At 40.1% G+C, this 24,783-nt stretch overlaps 1 protein-coding gene across 2 annotated transcripts; it reads left to right on the top strand.

The window, feature by feature from the left end:
* Positions 1–4,973: 4,973 nt before the first annotated feature.
* On the top strand, positions 4,974–22,738 carry MLH1 (mutL homolog 1). 2 transcript variants are annotated; one of them, XM_005485879.4, is made up of 19 exons: positions 4,974–5,245; positions 6,498–6,588; positions 6,717–6,815; positions 7,903–7,976; positions 9,064–9,136; positions 9,410–9,501; positions 10,793–10,835; positions 11,483–11,571; positions 13,779–13,891; positions 14,454–14,547; positions 15,069–15,222; positions 15,933–16,279; positions 17,049–17,197; positions 18,600–18,708; positions 19,565–19,628; positions 20,169–20,333; positions 21,221–21,313; positions 21,683–21,796; positions 22,323–22,738. In XM_005485879.4, exons 1-19 carry the CDS (start codon positions 5,139–5,141, stop codon positions 22,488–22,490), a joined length of 2,238 nt encoding a protein of 745 aa, XP_005485936.2. In that variant the 5' UTR covers positions 4,974–5,138; the 3' UTR covers positions 22,491–22,738. The 2 variants fall into 2 exon arrangements, with proteins under 2 accessions (XP_005485936.2, XP_074396650.1); XM_074540549.1 differs by lacking the exons at positions 4,974–5,245; positions 6,498–6,588; positions 6,717–6,815; ... (3 more) ...; positions 10,793–10,835; positions 14,454–14,547.
* Positions 22,739–24,783: the final 2,045 nt, after the last annotated feature.

The following is a 24,783-nucleotide window of genomic DNA, read 5'->3' as shown; positions in this document are numbered from 1 at the left end:
GATCTCTGCTTTTTTTCAGGCACATCTCATGTTTCAGAATGTAGTCCTGGGTTCTATTTTCACACAGAAGACAGTGTTGTGCCTGATGCTTAACCAGCCAGGCTTTATTTGCTTCCCCTCTGCTACAATCCCGTGCTCCCATTCTTTCTTAAACCTTATTTACTATTTCTTAACACTCTCTTTTAACCGCTCAAGGCAAATAAAGCAATGTTGACTTTGAAGGGGTCAGTAACTATTTACAAATAAGTTTCAAAGAAGTTTTCTGGGGTTCCTAATATATTTGAGTTGGAATAGTAAGTACATGCTGCAGGTAATGAGTGGCTAGGACTTCAAAATGATATAAAAAAAAATCAGAACAGTTTGGATTGGAAATGACCTTTAAAAATCATTTAGCCCAACCCCCCTGCAATGAGCAGATATCTTCAACTAGACCAGGTTCCTCAGAGCCCCATCCAACCTGATCTTGAATGTTTACAGGGGTCAGGCTGCCACTACCTCCCTGCACAACCTGTTCCATTGTTTTACCACCCTCATTTTAAAAAACTTCTTTCTTATGTCTAAAAGAATGTATTAGATTAATATTATCAGACCCCAAACTAGATAGATCTTTGCATTTAAGAAAATAGATTTTCTAGTAAAAAACAAAGCATTTAAAATCCAAATTGTTTACTGACACTTAAGGCCACCTTTTCCCAGCACAAGTAAGATTTTTGGAAGATTGCAGCTCTTCTATTGCTTTTTTTTTTAATGATCCTTTATGTCTTAAGGGAAAAAACTCACTACACTTGTCTGATGACTGTGGAACTGTTTCAGTTTCATGTCTTTCTAGGAAACTAATTCTTGCCTTCTGAAATTTCATAACATTGATTGCTAAATATATCAACTTTCCTCTCTGAGATCTTAAAAAGCATTAAGATTCCAACAGGTTCTTTCTATTAATTCTTCACCACTTCTTTTGCTCTAACACCACTTCTGTGCTCTGGCACCAAAATACACTGGTTATATCTTCCTAAATTATTTAAAATGAAGTCTAGATATTTTGGGGTTTATTTGTTTTAATAAGAACAAATTTATTTTTCAACACACTGTCACAGAAAACCATCCAAACTGGAATGGGTGAGAGCAAAGCTTGCCAGATATGAGCAAGCAGGGCTGACCTCCAGTTGGAGCAGTTGCGATGTAAATATGAAGAAATATTTGATGACTGCTTGCAGCTAGAGAAAGAGACTTTTTCACACCTGCTTCCAACAGAAACTAGGGTTTTGGCACAGACAATACAAAAGTTTTAAAGCTTCATGCAAGTGACATTCTGAGCTGCATCTCTGTGATACAAACTTTAACACAGGTAAAAGGAACATAAGTGAAGATTTTCCTACAGGCTGGTCCAGGGCAGATACTGACAGCAACAGCATGGACAAGGGAGAGTTGGAGCAAATGTCTTCTCTCCCAGATCAAATGCTGAGATCCAGCAAATTCCTACTCCCATTTCAGCTGCTCTGGGTGATGCTTGTGACTGTCCAAGGCCACTGAAAACAGATTCCTCCTCTAAGTTCAGATCCTGGAGTAGAGTCAGATCCATCAGATCCAAAGTTCAGTGCTCCCCACACTCCTGGTGCTTACCAGGTCAGTACACATTCAAGGTGAGTGTACAGTAGGATGCCCTTTCTTTGTCCCTATTAACCCTTTACCCCCTGCCCCACTCACCCTAACAGCTCCTGAATCTTTTCCTGCAGGTCAAAACAAAAGTGCACCATGGCCAAGATAGTTGTTATTGCAGTCTGGAGGTTCAGGAAGCCACAGGCAGGGAGGTGGTGGGGCAGGACTGCTGTCTTCCACCCAGATATTTCTGCTAAGTTCAAAAACTGGGGAACCTGAAGTCAGCCTCAAAAGGGGCTTTTGTGGAGATCTGTCATGCTTGGGGGCACTGCAGGTACCTGCACATATGGACAGGAATTAGACAGAGTGAAACTACCTGGGTGGTAGTAACCATCCCAGGCAGTGCTGAGGACAAAATGTCCTTGGAAGGCAAAGCATCTTATAACAGGGTACCACCAGTCCAGGTTTGACATGCTTGGTCCTTAACACTCACAGAAGTGAGTTCTGCCTCTTGCTCTACATGTTCCTCAGAGGGAATGGATCTTCTTCATGACCTTGGCCAGGATCATCCTGTTTAAAGTGACAGCTGTGAAGGGATATTTCTCAGGATAGGTTTTTTTCTTTTTCCTTTCTGCAAAGTGAAAACTGCTTTGTTTATCGCTGTCAGAATTTTACAATTAATGTACAATTTCAAAGATGAAGACAGGTGGATATGAAGAGGATGAGAAGAAGCTGAAGTTATATTACACTAGATTAAGAGATGCCAGTTGTAGAGCATATTCAAGTGGAATGATGTCCATTTCTTGGTGCTGCAGCTACCAAGACATAGCAAGACATAAAAAACATGAATACACTCAGATGTTTTACACAGCACGACACTTGTTACATCACCCTGACAAGGCATTGCAGTGACACTGCCATCCTGGAGAAGCTTTTGCTTCTCTGAAGCCCCATTTACAGCTTGCCTGAAAGCAGCAGTGGTTACTGTGCTTAGCGAAATGCAGTGAAGAGCTGTTTTGCTCTTTTTGTCCAGAAGATGCTGGACTGCTACCATCCCAGTACCATCTCTTATTCAAGATGGAAAAGTAAAAGAGGAGTCAATAGTACAGATAATCTTACATCCCTTTTGATACTCCCTTAAGGGAGCCTTAAGTGGTGAAGCCTTGAATGGGCTTAGAGTGCAAGTGTACTGCACCATGCAGACCCTGTCTACAGAAAGGGTTACTTATTTTGGCTGTTCGAGCTGTTGTAGGATTTTCTTGCATGAAAGAAAATCCATTCATCATTTCTGCTGTCAAACAGAAAGGATGTTCACATGAGAACTCCTTGCTGCATTTGTAGATAAGGGAAAGGCCTCACAGGTGGTGTAATTGCTGGTGTGGAGGGGGAGCTGCCAGCAGCTTCCTCCTTCACAATGAGGCTGAGGCTCTTCTAGGGGGAAGGAGTTTGTGCAGCACAACACAGGCCCAAAGCCATACTGGGTGTGCAGCAGTTTAATTCATGTGTGTTCCACTGACTCCTTTGTTTGTAACCCTGCTGGTCAGGACCACTGCGAGACCAACAGGTTTCATTGCATTGTGGCTGTGGTCTCTTCCTCTGCTGGAAGGGAACAGCTTCCAGTCTGCCATATACTGGTCATGCTCCAACCATGAGTCCCAGAACCATGCATGAGATTGTACAGAATCACAGAATCATTCATGGCTGAAAAGACCTTTGAGATCATCTAGTTCAGCCTTTGACTGATCACCACCTTGTCAACTAGACCATGGCACCAAGTACCACAACCAGTAGTTTCTTTAATACCACCAGGAATGTTGACTCCACCACCTCCCTGGCAGTCCATTTCAATACTTAACCCCCCTTTTTATTTGCACTGGCAGAGGAAGCAAGAGCTCTGCTCAACAAATGTCTCCAAACCTCAAGAGACCCCAAAGCCTGGAAGTTGCTGCCAAGTTTTAGCTGTTGCACAAGTAAGGATCTGCTTTATATTTTTGAGTAATTACTGAGTAACAACATGTACTGCGATTGCAGAGACATATATCACAATGGATACAGAAATGCCCTGGAAAGCATGCTGTGATTGGAGACACGTAGTGGCAGTCACACAGCAGTGCAGTCCTGCTGTCATGGGCATGGAGCTCAGCCTTGAGGGCTGCCACAGTGCTCACAGCAGTTCACAGAATCACAGAGTAGGTCAGGTTGGAAGGGACCACACTGGGTCATCGGATCCAGCCTCCCTGCTCAGGCATGGACACCCTGGAGCACAGGGCACAGGATTGCATCCAGATGGTTCCTGGATATCCCCAGTGAGGGAGACTTCCACAATATCCTTTGTGAAAAATGCATATTTTATGATTAGCTTTTCACAAATATTAAAATGAATATTATATGTGTTGTGTTAGAAAGTAATGCTGTATTAATTCTCTTAAGTAGTGTGTTAAATGTAGTTTTAAGTTATAAAAAATGTTAAAATAGAAACTATGCTATGCGGGATACCTGTTGATACAAGTTGACGATGACCAGACAGAATCCTGTATTTGAATAAAATTCATGCATCATGTATGAAGTGTATGAATATGCAACAAGCTATTGCTTTTAAGAATTAATCCTTTGTTAACGAGTGTCCTTTTTCAGGTTTGTGCTGCCCAGAAAAAGGTACCCAGATATCTGTAATTCTTTGTCTCTGTTGTCTCATATTGTCCTAATTCAAATTGTCCAAATTATTATTACTCTAATTGTGTTAATATTTTTATAACCATTTTATTACTATTAAACTTTTAAAATTTTAAAAACAAGTGATTAGCGTTTTTCACACCTCTGTGGGCAATCTGTTTCAGTGCTTGGTCACCCACACAATAAAGAAGTTCTTCCACATATTCAGTTGTGCATCACTTCCTTTGCATTAGTTTCTGCCCATTGCCTTTCTCATCCCATTGCTTGGCTCCACCAAGAAGGACCTGGCTCCATCTCCTTGGCACCCATCCTTTGGGTATTGATACACATTAATACGGTCCAATCTCAGTCACTTCATCTCAAGGCTGAACAGGCTCAGCTTCTTCAGCTTCTTCTCTCTGTCCTCGTAAGAGAGATGCTCAGACAACCTTGCTGCCCTCTGCTTGATCTGCTCCAGGAGCTCCATGTGTCCTTGTACTGAGGAGCCCAGAACTGGACACAGCACTCCCGACGTGGCCTCACCAGGGCTGAGGGGCAGGGTCACCTCCTTCGACCTGCTGGCAATGTACCCCAGGGTATCACTGGGGTACATTGCTGGTGTGTAACCCCCTCTGGTTTCTAGGCCTCAGGGGCCCTGCTGGCTCAGGCACAGCCCGCTGTGACCCGGAACACCCGAGTCGGACACACCCTGGGCCCCTCCTTGCGGTCCGCGGCCCCGGCGGCTCCGGCCCGGCCCGGCCTCCCCTCCCTCAGCGCGGCCTCCCTCCGCCAGGGGGCGCGCCCCTCCGCGGCGGCGAGCCCCGCCTCCCGCCCCGCTTCCCGCCCGGCCTCGGCGGCGGGGTGAGCGCGGCTCCGGCCCGGCGGCGCCCATGGCCGGCGTCATCCGACGGCTGGATGAGGCCGTGGTGAACCGCATCGCCGCCGGCGAGGTCATCCAGAGGCCGGCCAACGCCATCAAGGAGATGATCGAGAACTGGTAACGCGGGGACCGCCCCTCCCGCAGCCCGGCCACGCTGCGTGGGGCGGGGGGCTCTGCCGGAGCTGGCCCCGCATCCTGGCCCCGCGTCCCGGTGTGCGGCCAGGGCCGAGCGGGAGCCCGGGTGCCGAGGAGGGGCAGTGCCTGCGTGTGCTCCTACGGGAGGCAGCTCTGCTTGGAAAGCCGCGTTTCTGTGTGCTTTTGTGTTCCGGCTTGTTTTGTTGTTGTTTGAGAAACTTGTGAATTGTCTGCTTTCGGTGCTAGATTAAGGATTCATAGATTCATTTAGGTTGGAAAAGACCTCCAAGATCGCCAAGTCCAACCATTAACCCACCACTCCAAATCTACTGCTAAGCCATGTCCCTAAGCACCACATCTCCAGGTATTTTAAATACCTCCAGGATCAGCGACTCAAACACTTCCTTGGGCAGCCTTTTCTATGCTTGACCACCCTTTCTGTGACCACCCTAATATACAATCAGAACCTTCCCTGGCACAAGTCGAGGCTATTTCCTCTTTACCCATCACTTGTTCCTTGGGAGCAGAGGCCAACCCCCACCTTGGTACAACCTCCTCTCAGGGAGGTGAGAGAAATGAGTAATTCCTTCTCAATAAGATCCCCCCTGAGCCTCCTTTTCTCCAGGCTAAATGCCCCCAGCTCCCTCAGCTTCTTATCAGCCTTGTGCTCCAGACCCTTCCCCAGCTCTGTCACCCTTCTCTGGACATTCTCCAACCCCTCAATGTCTCTCTTGTAGTGAGAGGCCCAAAACTGAGCACAGGGTTTGAGGTGTGCTCTCACCAGTGCTGAGTGCAGGGGACAGTCTCTGCCCTGGTGCTGCTGGCCACACTATTGCTGACACAGGCCAGGATGCCATTGGCCTTTTTGGCCACTTGGGCACTCACTGGCTCATGTTCAGCCAGCTGGTAGAGCAGCACCCCCAGGTCCTTTTCCACATGGCAGCTTTCCAGCCACTCTTCCCTCAGCCTGGAGCACTGCATGGGGTTGTTGTCACCCAGGGGCAGGACCTGGCACTTTATTTTGTTGACCCTCAAACCATTGGCCTCAGCCCATCAATCTGGCTGGTCCAGATCCCTCTGCAGAGCCTTCCTACCCTCCAGCAGATCAGTGCTACTGCCCAACTTGGTGTCATCCACAAACTGAATAAAGCTACACTCAATCCCCTCATCCAGGTCATGGATAAAGATATTAAACAGAACTCTGGGACTGAAATTGCTTTCTTTGTTTCTGCAGTTTGGATGCTAAATCTACAAGTATCCAGGTAGTAGTTAAAGAAGGTGGTCTGAAGTTCATCCAGGTTCAAGATAACGGCTGTGGTATCAGAGTAAGTAAACAAAGTTGACAGGTGTATGCTGCTGTTTGATACTACCTTTTAAAAATAATTTCAATTTCTAAGTGTTTCTGATGTTGCAAAAACTCAGAAAGTGACTGTTGCTTGTCCCTTTCACATAGAAAGAAGATCTCGACATCGTATGTGAGAGATTTACTACAAGTAAACTGCAAAAATTTGAAGACTTGGCTAGTATTTCTACATATGGTTTTAGGGGCGAGGTAAGCTCTTCATCAAGGTTTTGAAACTGTTCATTGCTGTTATTCTGCTGTAGTGGGTTCTGCATAGTATCCCATTCCCAGTACTCTTTACAGAAGCTTCTGTTTGCTGAGAGAGTCTGCCAAGTGAATATAGTTCAAAATACATTTCAAGATTAGGTGAATGCCTATAGGGAGATATATATTCTTTTTGCATTCTGGAATAAGATTTTTTTAATTGAAACAAAGCCTCTCTTCTTAAATGATGATTCAAGAACCTACAGGTAAAAGACAATGGAGGATTTGAGTGGGAGGTGAATCTTCGATGTCAGACATTTGTCTAAATACCACATTTAAAACTAAATGTGCAAAATGTACAGTGGTCTTCCTTTGTGCTTGCTGTTAGACAAGGTTTGTGTCTCTGACCCCTCAGATATACTGGTTCTTCATACTCTCATAGACTGTATCTAAACTCTGGAAGAGTCAGGGATGAGTTCAGCTTTTCCCTCTGGATGAACAAGATATATGAGTGTCTGTCCTGTGCTCAGATACATAGATGCTCACATGCTCCAGAGAGCGGACTGCTTGGGTCCTCTCCTCACACACTTTCAACATAATCATCTCCACAGCCAGTGGAATCTGATCCTGAGGTTGGTTTCATCTATGTAGACATATCCATTGAGTTTTCCAGGAAAGCCATTGTCACCTAACATTGTAATATAACTTACAGTCAAGAGAAGAACTTGGGCAGGAGTGAGAGAGTAGCGGCTAAAATCTTCCAGCTGCTTTCTAGTTAACATGAAAAAGAAAAATGCACAACTGTAATAATTTTGCAAATTTCTTTTAGTTATGCTACACGTTTAACCACTTGCATCATCAAGATAACAAAATATTAGGGAAGCCAGAACAGTCTCCTGGATAAAATGACTGGAAGTTTAGTATTATAGATACTAAAATCTGTTTAAGCTTTACTGATGTGCAATTTTGTTGTAAGGATTTTTATTTATCACTCCCTAGTGGTATATTGAAATTTAGTGATGGTGTTTAAAGTGTGGACATGCCTCAGCATTGTGCAGAGCAAGGTTTACAAAGATGTTTTCTCTTTTCCTAGGCCTTGGCTAGCATCAGTCATGTTGCCCATGTTACAGTAACAACTAAAACAGCTGATGCAAAGTGTGCATTCAGGTATGCTGCCTATTACCCTGGTGACTTCTGCTGCATGCAATAACAAACAGATGTATCAATTTCAGAGCTCCTGTTATGTAGGAGGGTTTGGTAAGGACAAGTATCAAAAAGACTTGGAATGTGAGAAAATGTATTTTTTTCAAATTGTATAGGTAAGCTTTAGCTTAATAATGTATTTTAAAATTGGTAGAGGTGGCGTGGGGAGGCAGGAAATCTTGAAAGAACTTCTATTTCAGTAGCTAATGTAGGTTAAACAATTGTTTTTCTACATTTCAGAACAATAAATTGCATGTATATTATGGGCATCATGTCTAGCAAATTTCAGAAGTCTCAGCACAGGAACTTGAACTTAGTTTGTTATCTTACCTTTATGATATGATATGTGCTTTATCCTATCCAAAAAGAGTTTTGGATATTCTTTTGAAAACTTAATCTAAATTATAAGCTTTTCCATTAATTTCCTAACTACCTTTAAGAAAAGGGAGTGGAAAAAAGAGATGTTCTGGATCTTGGTGTTTCAAAAGATTGTGTGACTGTGGCCTTTGTTGCATTAAACATTCAGGGTATATTAGAGGGAAAGAAAAAGTCTATTCTTTGAATTTATGGATCTCTGTAACTTTGTTAGCTGAAAGACCTCTGTGGGTCACAAATCCCTTATGCTCAAAATCCTCTTAGTGTCAAAGAAAACACAGCTTTGACTAAAGTGAAGAATTTCTTGTTAGCATAATTGACGTGTAAAATCTTGTGGAATAATTGTTATTAGGCTGTGTCTAGCTATTAAAGAAAGAAAAAAATGCAGTAATCCTGCCTTTGGAGGGAAAGTCTCAGTAACAGAATTTCAAAATGCATATGCCATGACCTGCCTCCTTTCCTCTGCTATTTTTCCCTTTCCCCCTCTTTCCCTCTGGCTCTTACAATCAATGAAGACAGTTTTACTCTAGCAGAGAGTTGGAGGAAGCTAATTCTCAGTGTCCCAAATTCTTTGCTAGGAGGAGTGTGGCAATGATGGGATTTCTTTTATTTTCATCTGGCCATGTCTGCCCTCCTGTAAATCTGGATGACTGACAACTTTTTATTTTCATCCTAGAGCTACTTACAGTGATGGAAAAATCAAAGCCCCTCCAAAGCCCTGTGCTGGAAACCAAGGAACTCAGATCACAGTAGGTTTTTGTGCCTGTTCTCTCTTCTTCCTTTTCTGTTCCCCTTGCACCAATTATGTTGTGAGGTACATAACAGTATATCCTCTCTGAAGTTGCAGTTTGTTAGGTGAACCTAGGGAGTTAAGGAATACACTGAAAGTTGATTTTTCATAAACCAAAATATTCTCAGAAAATTTATATATAAAATAAAAATTAACAGGATGATTTTCAATTAATTCTGTAGTAAGAGAGAATTTTAAAAATTGTTTTTAATTGTGAACTTTTTCTCTGTAGGTTGAAGATCTTTTTTACAATGTAAATACAAGAAGGAAGGCTTTAAAGAATCCAAATGAGGAATATGCAAAAATACTAGAAGTTGTTAGCAGGTAAACTAAAATAGGAGACTCTCAGTTTTATATGCTGCCATGGGGAGTACTGAGGTTCTTCAGAGGGACTGGCAACTGTGTGATTGGTATCATTTTGTTGTTGGTGGTGGTGATTTTATGTTTTTTTTAACTATTTGTTAGTATGCAGTGTCAGATAACAGTCAGTCCAATTTGATGTGAAAAATCCAGATAGGAAGTAGTGTATTCTGTCTATTAATTATTTGTAAGAATTCCAGCAAATAAATGGTGATGGACTTGAATGAGTGAACTTTAAATGTACCTGGGCTGAATAGAATTAATGTAAAAAATGCTCAGGAGCATTGAGATTTGGCTGAATACAGAAAAGCTGAATGGCAACTTCACATCCCTAAAAAGGAGTAATATTTTAGCTATTGGATGTTCCCTTCCTAGACCCCTTGGTTGCTCTTTTGCTACTACTGCAGTCTTCCATAGAGTGCAGAGGTCTTGCAAGCAGGATCTGCACAATTTCAGCAAAAGAACTTCTTTATGCTTTCAGAAGACACAAAAGGTAGCAGAGAGAAGCAAGACTGTATGCCAAGGTTTAGCCCATTCCCTAAATGAACTATTCAGAAGTCTCTGCTGGCTCAGGCAGACTTCAGCCAGGAGGTGGAGGGTCAGATCCTGCTGCTCTGCCAAACAGGATGATGTGAAGTCTTGCTGAGTTACAGTCCGCCAGCTCATTCGTTGTTCTTTTCCATTAGGATTTTTCTATTACTTAATTTTGAGGGGTTGTTTTCCTCTTGAATTTTTGAGTTCACATTTTCACATTTCTCATCTTGCAAGGTTCTTTGGTGTGTTTTTTCTCACAGTGCAGTAATTTCCCTAGAAATTTGAGCCAAGATTACACAGCTGTAGTGTATCAGATCTCAGCTGTGGGATCACAGATAGCTAAACTGTCTGGGTAGGAGAAGTTAGAAGGGTGGGCCAGCCATTTTTCAGATGCTTTTCCATAGTAGTTGAAACTTGATTCTATTATACTGAGGATGTTTTGATGGGATTTTTAGTTGAACCTGTACAGAAAATGAAACACAGGTCTGTAGAAGCTGATCCTTCAATTTCCTATAGTTACAGTTGAGTTCTAAATAGGACACACTTTTTTATTTTTTTTTAAGCTGTTCAGTCTGCAAAAGCTCAGCTTGGCTCAAATTGCATTACTGTCTAACAGGAAGTGAAATTGCTTGCCCCCATTACTAGCTGCTTTTCACCAGTCAAGGGAAACAATTACCTTTTGTTCCACATACCTGCAGACTTACCTTTATCTGTTTTTCAGGTATGCCATCCATAACTCAGGCATCAGCTTTTCAGTTAAAAAGGTGTGTAGGTAAAGTTTTTGTAACTTTGCTGTGTGTCTGTATGTGCCTGTGTATAATATATACATAATGTGTATATCTGAAAATGCCAGAAAATTTGCACTATGTCTTTTGCAACAGGATCAGACAGAGAGCCTTCCCTTATAGTGAAATGTTGAAGGGTGTTGGTGCAGTTTGGATAGAAAGCACATCAGTTAGAAGTAAACAAGACAAAAATATATTTGTCAGGAGTTTGGAGGATTCTGTGGTCAGTGGTGTATTTGGTTTAGCTTTATGGGTTGTTTCAGCTTCTCTGGAGAGCCGGGTTACTAAGTGCTGTATGGAAGAGGCTGGGGTAGATTATCTTTGTTCTGTGCCATTCTTGATAATTGTTTACTGAACTGAGTTCAGTAAATAAAGTGTTCCTCACTTTCCAGGGGGGAGTTACTAGCCTCAGTGGGTCTGATGTGCTCTAGCTGATCTTGTAAACATGTGCCATTTACCATCCATTGCTTTTCTGAACATGAATAAGTAAATAATACAAAACAACATAATGATGTTCTGTTATTCCCTGTAGTTTATTTTTAGAAATGTTATTACTTAATTTAAAGTATTTCTAAAACTTCCTCCAGGAAGGTGAATTGATTGATACTCATTCCTGCTCTCTTTAGCAAGGTGACACCGTGTCAGATGTTAGAACCTTATCCAATGCCTCAACAGTGGACAACATCAGGGCCATCTTTGGAAATGCTGTTAGCAGGTACACTGATGTCAAATTTCCTTTTGATATGAGGCTTCCCAGTGAATCACCCTCCCTTTTCTCTTTAAAGACCATGGGCTTATGATAACCTTTATTGCTTCCTTCATGGTTAATTTCAGAGAAGAGGGAGTGCTGCAATTAGAGAGCTCTTCCTTCTTTTCAGAATGTGTGCCTTTTTTTTGTGCACCAAAGGGAAGAGGAAAGTTATAAAGCTCTTCCTTTAATGCACTGAAAAGGAACCATCTGCTTGTAACTTTCTGTGCTCATGTAAAAACAGCAAGCTGAACCTGTGTTCTCTACAAGTTCCTGGCCTCTTCCTGTACCATGAAAATCTTACCTGTTCTTACTATATGCTACCTGATAAAAGCTACTCATATTGTCTTTTTCTGAAATATTATGGTTTCTTATTTTGACAAAAGCTATATTAGTTGAAGCTGTGTAAATCAGATAGAAAAAACAAAAACACAAACCCAAAGGATCATCTTTTGAAGATGTATCTGCCATTTTAGGAAAAATTCTCTTTATGAGACTTTCAGCTGTGAAGAATCCATTGTATATATTTGTCCCATGAACAGCTGGGTGTCACTTTGATTCTGTTCTGTCACTGACTGAAGTCAAGCTTCACATTTAGTGGATGTAACTTCTAATTCATGAAAGCTGTTTAGGAAGCACAGCAAAATAGAGAGGCTGCGAAGTAATGAGGTTTGCAGTGTTACATGTATTTCTTTGCTGTGCATTAGTTTTTTTCTACTATGGATAGTAGCTCATTTGATAATGATTTCAAAGTAAATGTTTTGATAATTTCTTTTCAAACAGCAATCTACCCTGTTCAAGATGGTGTTAAGAACTGAACACAAATAAAAATGGCACTTGATATATATATTGAGGTTAAATTGGAAATAAGTAGCCCTTAAGTCTGTTCTGTGTTAACTTCAGAAGTTGGCATAATGCCTTCCTAGAGAGCTGTGCTCACAAAGTGCTGAAGTGGATTTTCCTTGACTAATGTATTATTAAAATTATTAAAACTGTTGTGAAAATAGTTAACATTAGGATCTATGTGCATGAGCAAGAGAGTTTTTACATTTTAATGACTTCTTAACAGACCACCAAGACATATTAGACTGATAATAGTGGACAAAGTAGCCCAAAAAAAAAGCGTTTGTTCTTCCTTGGCTGCAGACAATTTTGAAGGGTTCTTGTCAATCGCAGTCAATGACTTAAACAATGAAATGTATACTGGAATTATCAATAGATTATAATGCTTTGGATATTGTGATATGTGACAGTATTAAAAAGATAATGGAGGTAATTTTACAGATTCCAATGACACAACATTACCAGTTTATACTTAAGAAGAGGAAATTATGCAGTTTAGGTTAAATAATTACCATGTCCCTCAAATAATTCTAATGTTTTCATTAACTGTGATAGAAGATGTATCAGTATATGAAGGAGTGAGACTTGAGTAATAGGCCCTAAGCCAAAGTTGACCTTTAGATGAACCTTCCAACCATATGTTATATGATATTTGTATCTGCTCATTACCAAAATATGCGTGATCATTAGCAAAATATGTAGTGTGGTAAGAACATATTTTTCTCTCCATATTTAGAGGATGGACAAGGCCATAAAATCAGACATCTGACATTGTTTGGAGGTATATGGACAAAGCCAACTCCCTTGGTTCCTCCTTGAGCCCTGGCCAGGCTTTGGGTGGAACCCAAGAGGAGAATGAAACCAGATGTTTCTGCATTAGAATTATGTGAGCATTTTATTCAACAATATAAAAGCTGGACCCTTTCCCAGCAAAGGTGGAGTCTTCACCTGTGTGTGGTGAAGACACCCTGTGATGACACACTGTGTAGGATTTCCCAGTTACCAGGAGTGGTTCTCCAGTCCTTTGCTGTGACCAGGGCTCCTCAGCTGATGTGTGTATCTGGATGATGGTAAAGTGTTAGGGTAACTGGTGATATATCTTCTTAATGTTCTATAGTAATGATTAGGTGCATTACTTATATTATTTTTCTGTAATTCTTTGCCGTTTTGAACTGTAGTTAATTACACTCTTCCCTTAAAGTTGGTGCCTGTGTCTTTTGTGCTGACCCTGCCAACTGGCAAAACAGAATATCATTGCTTGTGAGTACTGTTCAAAATTTATATCAACAGAAGAATTAATTTTTTGTTCGTGTTTCTGTCAAACTTAATAGGGAACTCATAGAAGTGGGCTGTGAAGATGCAGATCTGGCCTTTAAAATGAAAGGTTACATCACGAATGCAAACTACTCTGTGAAGAAATGTATATTTTTGCTCTTCATAAACCGTAAGTTTAAAAAAAAGGCAGCATTTTGTACAGTCATATGTTGCTTACATAATCAGAAGAACAAAACTTTCTGAAGACCTACAAAGTGCATAAGCATTCTTAAAAACATTTTAAAGAATAAATATTACAGTTAATTGTAAATCTTAAAGTGTTTTTCAGTTTGTAATGTGCATCACACTTGGTGCTGTATTTAGTGGAAAACAGCTAAGACTGGACCTAAAGAAGCTTTGGTGTATTGAGGTTATGGCTGTGTCCTGCCAGCTTACACAGATTGGTCTCTCTTCTATAACAACACTGACATGGGTTGACTGTATGAAATAATGGAAGGTAGCCTGGTTATTTCAGTATTTGTGGGAAAAAATACCTCTAAGTGTAAAACATGCTGAGAAAAATACTGTCTATTCCTGGGTTTATATGAAGAATAAATAGGCCCTGGGGGAAAATGGGTATAACAGACTCCCTTTGAAGGCACAAAGAGTGGAGATGCTTGTCAGAAGGAGGAGCTGGGCACTGTGGTGGGAGTGGTGGCTCTTTGGAAACAGCGCTGTGTTCTGTGTTTCAGATCGGTTGGTAGAGTCAGCCGCTATGCGCAAAGCCATAGAAACTGTGTACGCTGCTTATTTGCCAAAAAGCACGCACCCATTCCTATACCTAAGGTAAAGTAATAGGTAGAAGTAGCCTTTTAATGCTGTCCTGTAGGATAGAACTAGGGTGAGTAGGTTTAGAAGGACATTTCTGTTCCTCATGATAGCATTAAGCATTGCACTGAGGTAATTAATCTCCAGGCAGGAGATAATTAAATAACATTAAGGAAATCCTAAGAAGACAGGCCTTATTTTTAGCAGTAGTGAGTATCTGTAATTTCAGCTGAAGTCTTTTCCTATTAATTCATGAGACACTGCAAGTAAAAGATATTTCTAAACGTGGGTTTTTGTAGTTGTACAATGCAGAGGTTGATTTAAGCTTACCTATGTAAGCTCATTTTGGTGAGTGATTTTGGATTATGTTTTAATTATCTAAACAAGTCTGACTGTAATATAACTTCAGCAGGTTTCATGATCATTTTGACTTCTTTGTGTGGAATAACATTCCCAAGCCTGACAAATGTAAACCAATTTTTGATTTCTCTGCCATCCATGGGATATTTTAGATTAACTTCTTTTAAAACATTTTGCAGCCTGGAAATAGCCCCTCAGAATGTAGATGTGAATGTGCATCCTACAAAACACGAGGTCCATTTTCTTCATGAAGACAGTATTCTGGAGCGTGTGCAACAACATGTAGAGAGCAAGTTATTGGGCTCTAATTCCTCAAGGATGTACTTCACTCAGGTGAGAACATCTATGGAGTGATGGCAGTACTGCATTATTTTAATGATCAGGGATAATTTGCTCTGTTCAATAGTAAAATCTTTGTAGATATGGCACTTATCAGTGTTGTAGCGGTACCATTAGATCTTTGCTCTGTTTCAAGTTACTTTAATATACCAGTGTTCACAATATGGCAAAAGAGAGGAAAAAAATATGAGAACATTTTAAGTACATTTCTGTCAAGTACCTGATTAGTTGTCTTAATTTTGTATTAGCCTTCACATGTGATAAATATTTTTTTTTTCTGTCCTGGTTTATGTGAAGAAGATGTGATTGAGGAAGCTGTTCTATGTATTTGATAACATTTTGAATTTAATCTTACCAGAAAAACACGTCAGGGAGGTTCTCTACTCTCTATGTAAAGCATAGCAGAAGAATTGCTATAATTTTTATACAAACTAATTTTCTTATGATTGTTTTTACCTTAAAGATTTTTTCTTTTGAGACAAAGGAATGGTAACTATTTATTTGAACTGCCAAGATGATGACATTCACTCCATGTGGATAGCAAGTGCAAAGCTGGTGGCCTTTTAAGCCGGTTACACTGTGTTGCTGGGGGTTTCAAATTTGCCTCTGGGCATTAAGATACTGTGAGAGGTGTGACTAATCTTTCTAATTCTTCTTTTCTTGTTGTTCATCTCTTCTCTTTGCTTCCTCATGTCTGAATGAAGACATTGCTTCCAGGGGCTGACTGCTCTTCCAATGAGGTTGTAAAATCAGCAGTAAACTCTTCAGTGGTCACCAAGGGAAGCAGTGATAAAGTTTATGCGCATCAAATGGTCCGCACTGATTCCCGAGAGCAGAAACTGGATGCTTTTCTTCAGCCAGTGAACAACCCCCTGAGTGCAGGCACCACTGAAGTGACAGCAGAGGTTGATGCAGGACCTCCAAAGGGTGCAGAGAGGCCCCAGGATGCTGAAATGGAAGAAGTCAGTGACCTGGTTGAAATGGTTGATGTTCAGGAGGATGCAGTGCAGCCAGAGAGTGGACACTTGTCCCCTGAGACTGTGCCTTCTCGGTAGGTCCCACCTTTCCTGAACTGGGGCAAGGCTACCTATTTATTTCATGGCATAGCCCTGAGACTATAGATTTCTCTGATCTCTTTGGGGTTCTGCTTTTCCAGGAGGGAAAAATTATCAAGAATAACTTCATGACATTTTATTGAGAAATTGAACATAATCTGTGAACTGTAAATTACGTATCTTGTGATAAATTTTGTGACTGGAATAGCATTTCTATGCATACTGAAAGGCAGGAAGCAGTGTAAATAATGGCATTAGTTTAGGGAGATCATGCTGGTCTGTCTCTTTCTGGAACCCTTCCTTTTGTGAGGCATAGAAACTATATCACTGAATTTGACATGCATTTCTCTAGTAAAAGCTAAAGTGCTATAAATTTTTTATAGCTCCTGCAGAAGGTGTTACAAGAGGCCAGCATCTTCTAAAGGAATCTGATTCCCTCTCTCCAGTATTACAGAAAAATGGGTATGGAAAAAATTGTTAGAAATGGGAACATTTTTGATGTGTCCTTTAGAGCCAAATTTGCTTGGTGCTTAAGCGACAGCTGCCTAACGTGATTGGTGTTAGTGTCACAAATTCTCTTAAAATTCTGAACTACCCTTTCCTAACAAATTATTCCTCAGAAGCAAAATAAAACTGTCTTTCTGGGAAACTGTCTGCATTTCCTGTGTTAACATACAGCATGTGAATTGTGCATCTCATCTGTTGCTGTGTTTGGCTTAAGTGATAGGAGAATTTAACATAACTCCTTTTGTTTTGGTATTGTAGGAAGAGACCACGGGAAGACATGGATGTAGAATTGGAGAAAGATGACACCAGACAGGACATGACTGCTGCCTGCACCCCTAGAAGAAGAATTATCAACTTGACCAGTGTGTTGACTCTCCAGGAGGAAATTAGTAACCAGGCACATGCAAGTAAGCATGACTTGTTTCTCAAAACTACTGTTATTCCACCGCTAAATATGACTGATCAAAGTGGGAAAAGGTATTTAAAAGGAGGCCTAGTGAGCTTACTGTGCTGCTAAGCAAGATTTTAACAAAAACTTTTGCTTCTCATTTTTATTTGTGTCTGTCCCACTTAAATGGTGAGACTTATGAAATACTCTCTTTTTTTGTTAAGGGTTGTTTTAGACAAAGGTAAAAGGTTTGTGAATCTTTCTAGGGTGTTTCCCTCTTAACTCAGTTGCCTCTGAAGGGAAGTTACACTGACTCATACCCTTATTATTCATATCTCTAAATGCTAGGAATCTTACATTCCAGGGCTTTTGTTGGATTTATTTTGATTTTTCTGGTTGTAAGAATTTGGGATGCTCCACACAGACATCTGTAATAAGTAACTTTTTTGTAAATTGATAAGAATCTTAAAGTTTAGAAAGCATGAACTTTTACTTTATTTGTGCTTCAGTAAACATTTTGCAGAAGACTGCTACTTCTGACCCAATAATTCCATATCTGACTGTCACTGTTTAAATATTGACATCAAAGAGTTGTCCCAGAACCTTAAAATACCCAAAAATGTCTCAAAATTCATGATAAAACTTGTGAAACTGCCTGAGGTTGTGTCTCATTTTCACATCTGTAGGAAGTACCTAAAAGAGACTTTGGAAAGAGAGAAATCTTTTCTCGGTCTGTTACACTCCTTTAGAAAACATAGCAGTGGAATTAGTGAAATTAGCATAGTGCTTTGTACATGCTGTGACTGCAGTGCCAAACATCTGTAATAAAGCTTCTCCCAGGGATGGCAACTAGTGGGTTTTTTTTTGTGGAATGTCTAAAATGAACTCTTTTATGAAATCTGACTTCTTATACTTTTCCCAATCTTCTCACTCATACATATATTTTTTAAAAAGTTATTTTGTAAGAGAAATAAAAAGAAATTATGAAAAAAATTATGGACCTATTCTACCACACCTCTAGAATTTAGTTTGATTATACCTAGATTGTGTTGCAAAGCTGGTTTACACCTGCAGTTTTTTCACCATTCTCCTGTGGCTGGAAATTTAATTTTGGAAGGCTATTCAAACAAAGGATCTTTAATTTTTTTTTCTAATTTGCATTTGTAGTTTAAATGTTAAATAACTCTTCTCCCTTACACTTTAAAAGTATGAGTTTGCATAAAAATTATTAATATTTCAAAACTTGTGAATAATTGGTCATGCAAGGATATAAGAAGAAGCAGGGGTGTAAGAGTGACTGAACAGTAATCTGAGACTTTCATGCTAAAAAGACACAAACCACTCAACTAAATAACTGAGGGCAGGGTTGCAACTCTGACATTACATTCTTTTGTTTCTTTCCCACCTCTCTGTTGTTTCAGAGCTCCAGGAGATGCTACGTGAGCACTCATTTGTTGGTTGTGTCAGTCCTCAGTGGGCACTGGCCCAGTACCAGACAAAACTGTACCTTCTCAACACAACAAAGCTCAGGTAAAAGAGTTGTTACACCTGTTGGCAGCTGAAATAAGCAACAATTGTGAAGCTAATTAGAAGAAGGAAGGCAATGGCAGGGAAAAGAACATTGTTCTCTTGTTTGCCTGTATGAAAAGTCACGAGAGTAAAGATTAAGCAGTCCATTGAGAAGAGTTTGAACAAGTCTGGCACACTTGGAAAAAGCTGCAGGGAATCAGCGTCATTAAAATGCCAACTACTGTATGGTGTGCTCACAGACAGTGGGAAGGGAAAGAGTTTTTCTTGTTTCATGATGATCTAGATAACCTATGATCATCCTCATGATTCGCTGCAGGATCATCTACAGCACATTGTATAAAGCAGAGGCTTCAGAAAATTGCTGGAAAACATTGTATCCAGTTGGGTTAAGAGTATCTGCAGGACATGATTGTAACCTGAAATTTGTAATTTTGCCTATGCCAGCCTTACAGGCTCAGCTGCATAAATTTTTGTAACAAGTCAGAGAATAGATCTGAGATAGCCATGTCCATTAATTTCCCAGTTCTTTTGCATTTCTTACAGTGCTGTAAAGGAGTAAAGAAGTTGAAATATAAATTATCAGGGAATAAATTGATAGGGATTGGATACTTGAGTATGTTACCTTTCTGCACTAGTGTGGCTGATGATGTCAGAAACCAAGAAATAGATTTAATTGTAAATATCTAGATAATGCAGGTGAATCCCTAAACTCTTCAGTTAAAGTAAGATCATTATAAATAAGACTAGATATGGATATCTGATGTTTCTAGGATGATCCTTACTTTCCCCTCTTAATTATGGTAGCTTGGAGATATGCAATCCTGTCCATATAATTACTTTTTCTGCTTCAATTTAGCAAAGAACTCTTCTACCAGATACTTATTTATGACTTTGCAAACTTTGGAGTCTTAAGGTTGTCAGTAAGTATACTTTTACATTATATCCTATAGAATTTTTATAAATGTATTTACAATATGTCTGTCCTTTCAGACAAATTCATAGTTTTGGTTGCAGAGTCAGGTTGGCTTTTTGTCCATTACAGGAATGTTGTTTTTTTTCTCAATAAGAACAGATTGTAGAAAACTTAAGGAATTTTGTAGCTGCTTCTGTTAAATTGTCATCCTGCCTGCTTGTTATTGGTGTCAGTTGTAGTTATTCAACAAGTTTTGCTGTTGCTCATTACATTGGGACAAATAATTAGTTTGAATATACAGTCAGCAGAAATACAGTGTTGATTGCCAGTGTTTATCCTGTAAAATATCTCAGTGCTCAGTGGGATTGTGGATGGCAGAAAAAGAAGAAAGAAATTCATACCTTTTTAGCCTGTTTATGATAAACAGAACTCTTAGTTCTGCAGGCCAGAAATGTATTACAATTAGTTAGCATGTGAAGGAAGAAGTTACAGCTTTCCAATAGAGTGTGCTGATCATTAAACAAAGTTTTGCCTTCTTCATTTTCAGGAGCCAGCTCCTTTATATGAGCTTTCAATGCTTGCTTTAGAGGATCCTGAAAGTGGCTGGACAGAAGAAGATGGCCCAAAAGAAGGGCTTGCTGAGTACATTGTGGAGTTTTTGAAAAAGAAGACTGAAATGTTGAAAGATTATTTCTCTCTTGAAATTGATGAGGTGACTGCACGTATTACTTCTGATAGTAAATGAATGGTGGACTTGAAGTGTTAGGTTTATGATTGGATTAGATCTTAAAGGTCTAAATGATTCCATAATTTTACATTTTGGTGACAGATAACTGCAGTAGTTTGCTTGCAGTGCTTACCATCACTAAGAACTAGTTCCAGTAAGATTTTAGGTGGCATAACCCTTTAATTTAAAATGCTCAGGACTTACGGTGCCCTAAGGAGGGTGCTACACAAGGTGTCTATTTAATTAGTTACCAAGTCACAGAATGGTTGGGTCTGCAGGGATCACAGTGGGTCCTTGCTCAGGCAGGGTCATCCTGGAGCACATGGCATAGGATTGTGTCCAGATGGTTCTTGAATATCTCCACTGAGGAAGACTCCACAGCCTCTCTGGGCAACCCATAATTCAGTCATTGCTTCTATAACTAGAATGCAGATCTCTTAACCAACAAGGTGGGCATCTTATCCAGCTCTCAAGTCAGACAGGGCTGCAGCACCACTGTGCTCTCAATGTGTCTTTTTTTGTGTGGCTTAAGGCATCCCTTACTTTACAAAAGTGAACAGCTTCATCAAGCCCAGGCACTTCATTTGGATATTTGCCTGGGAAGTGGCATCTGTGTAACCTGGAGCTAGAGGAGAAGGTTGAATTCAGCCACTCCCTGAGCTGAGTGGCTTAATTCATGCCTTGTGAAATTAAACACCACCAATAACTCTCTTCAGGCAGTGTCTGCCTGGCTGACAGGGCTTTAAAAACTTGTAAGGCTCACGGAGTTTGGTAAGAATCATTTTTAAAATACATAAGAGTTTTGGTGCATTTACTGCAAAAAAGAACTTTTTTTCTTTTTTTTTAACTGACCCAGCAGTATTGCCTTGCAGGAAGGAAATCTTACTGGGTTGCCACTTCTGATAGACAACTATGTCCCACCACTGGAAGGACTGCCTATGTTTATCCTGCGCTTGGCCACAGAGGTACATTCCCTCAAGGATTTTATTAATGCACAATTACTTCTTTTACTTCAGGCAACTCCAGCCTGCCTTTTCAGTTTCTGGTGCAGCTTAAATGTATTGTTACATGTTCCAGATGCTGTTCTGTGGTTACTGATTAGTTATGCTTTGCTTTTGTATTCATAACTACTGACTGACTGAGCCTCTATTTTGATTTAAAAGCCTGCATTCCTAGCCTCTTTTTTCATTCTATACCTTTACCTTACTAGGAGATAAATGGCTAACACATTAATATAAACTTTCCATATTAAGAATCTCTATATAATTTTCCATATTAAGTCTCTGACTGCTACCCAGATTCTATAAAATTACTTTTTTTTAAAATTGTAACAGGTAAACTGGGATGAAGAAAAGGAGTGTTTTGAAAGCCTGAGTAAAGAACTAGCCATGTTCTACTCCATCAGAAAGCAGTATATAATAGAGGAAACCAACCCAACAAACTCTCAGGTACTAGAATACTGTAACTAGTTCTGTGAGCAGATAACTAACAACATCCAGGAAACTTCTGTTCTTTCAGATGTAGACTTCTAATACCAGCTCTTTCAGGGAACTGAATCAAGTAGCAGTGTGGCAAGATTCTGAAACAATGTGGCTTAAATTTTCTGAAGTATTATAGATCTTGAGGGAACCTTTTAGCTTTGGGCATTGCAGTGTACTTAATATTATTACAAGCCTCCTTGGCCTCTGAGTTGAGAATGTATTTTTTATGCTGTATTTCTATAGAAGAATAAGGATGCATATAAATTACAAATACAACCTGGTTGTGTCTAAGTATTTGCCTAATGGATTAGTTAAGCTCACGCATTCTGCAAGTGACTTTACAGAGCTTAGAAATGACTGTATAGAATGAACTTTTCTAATACCAGCAGAATTTTACAATTGCTGTAGTCTTACATAGTAAAGTTTTTAAGGCAGGCCCTCCTCTAGTTAAACAGAACATCATTTTGTTTGTCCTTGTTTTCCTGTATTTCAGAGTGAAGAATCAGAGTCTGGTTCAACAACATGGAAATGGACTGTGGAACATGTGCTTTACAAAGCTTTTAGGACTCATCTTTTACCTCCTAAACACTTTGCAGAAGATGGCAACATTTTGCAGCTTGCTAACCTGCCTGACCTGTATAAAGTTTTTGAAAGATGTTGAGCAAGCAGTTATTAAAGACTGTTTTTATAGATTGACACCATTCAGTTTTACTTGGTAGAAGCTAAAGCTGGAATCTTGATAGGGAAAGAAAGAGGGGATTTAGTACCCTACTAAACTGCTAACATGTCAGTAAATCATCTATTTTCCTTCTGTTGATCAAAGTATAAAAAAAATAATTTTGCTGTGTCTAACCCCAGTGAAAATCCCTAAAATAAAATCTCCACTTAAACTCTGAGTTTCCCTATTAACCAGTCTGCTAACAAAATAGACTTCTGCTGAAGAAATTGGTTGTGGAAGAAGAGGGAGCTTAATTTAGTTGAAATGTGAATTGTTTAACTTTGCTTGCCTCTGGAAATCAAACTAGGTTACGTGCATTCCTTTGTTTGAAGCATGAGGGTTGTCTGACAGTATCTGCAATAGGAGTGTACATGCAAAGCACTTAAAATCATCTGTTACTGCACAAGTTAGCCTTGCAATATTTCAGGGCCCTTGCAGAAATAAGGGAAATCCCTTCCCTTTTAATCAAAAAGTCAGAAAATAGAAATGGTAATGTCCTGGCAGATAGTAAATGAGCATGCACACATACTATTCATTGTCTGCAATTTAATGAATAGGGCTTGGGAGATCTACTTCCTTTGCATAAAAAATGCAAGAAATCTTGCAAAGTATATATTGAAGTTAAGATTGCAATAAACCATCAATCAAAAATTCTTGTCACAGATACATGAGAAGCATTATGGCATTACTTTGATTAACAGCTTGCTTGGGTTATTTTTCCTTTTAAATCCTTGATTCAAACCTGCTTCTTGAAACAAAACTTCTTAAATCTCATTTTGAAGCCCAGCAAAAAGAAAACCCAACACATTACAAAGAGCACAAAGCTGTCACAGTCATGCCAAGCAATTCAGTCCATTACCATGGGCCTTGACATGAACAATCACCTCACCTGTATATGAATCAAAATCAAACAGCTTTTTAAAGGAAAGACTAGTGGAAAGTTCTGGAGATGTAGCTAGGGCTACCCAAGGAGAGCAGAAATCCTGCCCAGGGAGGCAGGATTGAATAATAGTTTTTGTGTCAACTTCGCAGGTTTTACAGTAGGTTTGAGAGGAGTGGGCAAAATTATTCCAGATTGAGTGTTTTAACTCCTTTCTATACTATAGCATGCATTTTAGATTTACAGGAGATGCAGCTTCTCATGGCAGCAACCAGAATTATTTGGGGATGTACCAAAGGGAGTAACTTCCTTGGCAAATGACCCATGTATGAAAACATGGCATCTCAATTAACTCACTATGCAGAGCATCCAAGCCATACACTCAGGGAGAAAGGTGCTTATTTAGGAGAGGCTTGCAAAATCTTTACCTGACATCTGCCAATCACTCAATCACTATTCACGTCTGGTGTAACAAAATACCACTCCCCCCCCGCCAAGGATTTTCTGTCACCAGTGCATATGGTTGTTCTGCTTTGCAATTTCTGTATTAATCCCCTTTTTTCCAAGAACTGAACTGCAGGAGGAAGCAGGCTCTGAGAATAGGTTGAATTTCTTAGATATGCAGAGGAATTTCATATTGCAGAATGAAGATGATGTTCAAGTAATGGGTTGTGCATCCCATTACTTGAACATCTTCAAGTATGTTGAAGATGAAATTCATAGGTTTAATGGAACCTTTGCCCTCCTATCCCAGATGTGTTTTTCTCACTGAATTTAATCACAGAATCCTTAGGGTTGGATTGGACATCTGGAGATCATCTGGTCCAACCCCCCCTGCCAAGGCAGGTCACCTGGAGCAGGTGACACAGGCACACATCCAGGTGGGGTTGGAATGTCTCCAGAGAGGGAGATTCCATGAACTCCCTGGGCAGCTGTTCAGTGCTCTGCCACCCTGAACAGAAACAAGTTCTTCCTCCTGTTCAGTTGACACTTATGGTGTTTTAGGTTACAGTCATTGCTCCATGTCCTGTCGCTAGGCACCACCAAAAAGAGTCCGGCACCATCCTCTTGGCATCTGCCCGAGAGACATTTATCTGCATTAATGAGATTCCCTCTCGGTCTTCCCTAGACTCAACAGGCCCAGCTCCTGCAGTCTCTCCTCATAACAGATACTCCAGATCCTTGGTTAGGAACATTCCAACATTCTTAAATTACACAGTTTGAACTTCTCTCTTTTAACAGTTTATTCTTACCTGCATCCTCTGAAACAGACCTTGGCTATTCTGAAACAATGTAAGGGATAAACTTGGTCCTGGCTTCTATTTTCATTCAGCAATTACAGAAGAAAACTTTAGG

The sequence above is a fragment of the Zonotrichia albicollis genome, chromosome 1 (genome assembly GCF_047830755.1).
Source record: "Zonotrichia albicollis isolate bZonAlb1 chromosome 1, bZonAlb1.hap1, whole genome shotgun sequence".
Classification (NCBI taxonomy): Eukaryota; Metazoa; Chordata; class Aves; order Passeriformes; family Passerellidae; genus Zonotrichia; species Zonotrichia albicollis.
This window is presented reverse-complemented; position numbering and strand designations above follow the sequence as displayed.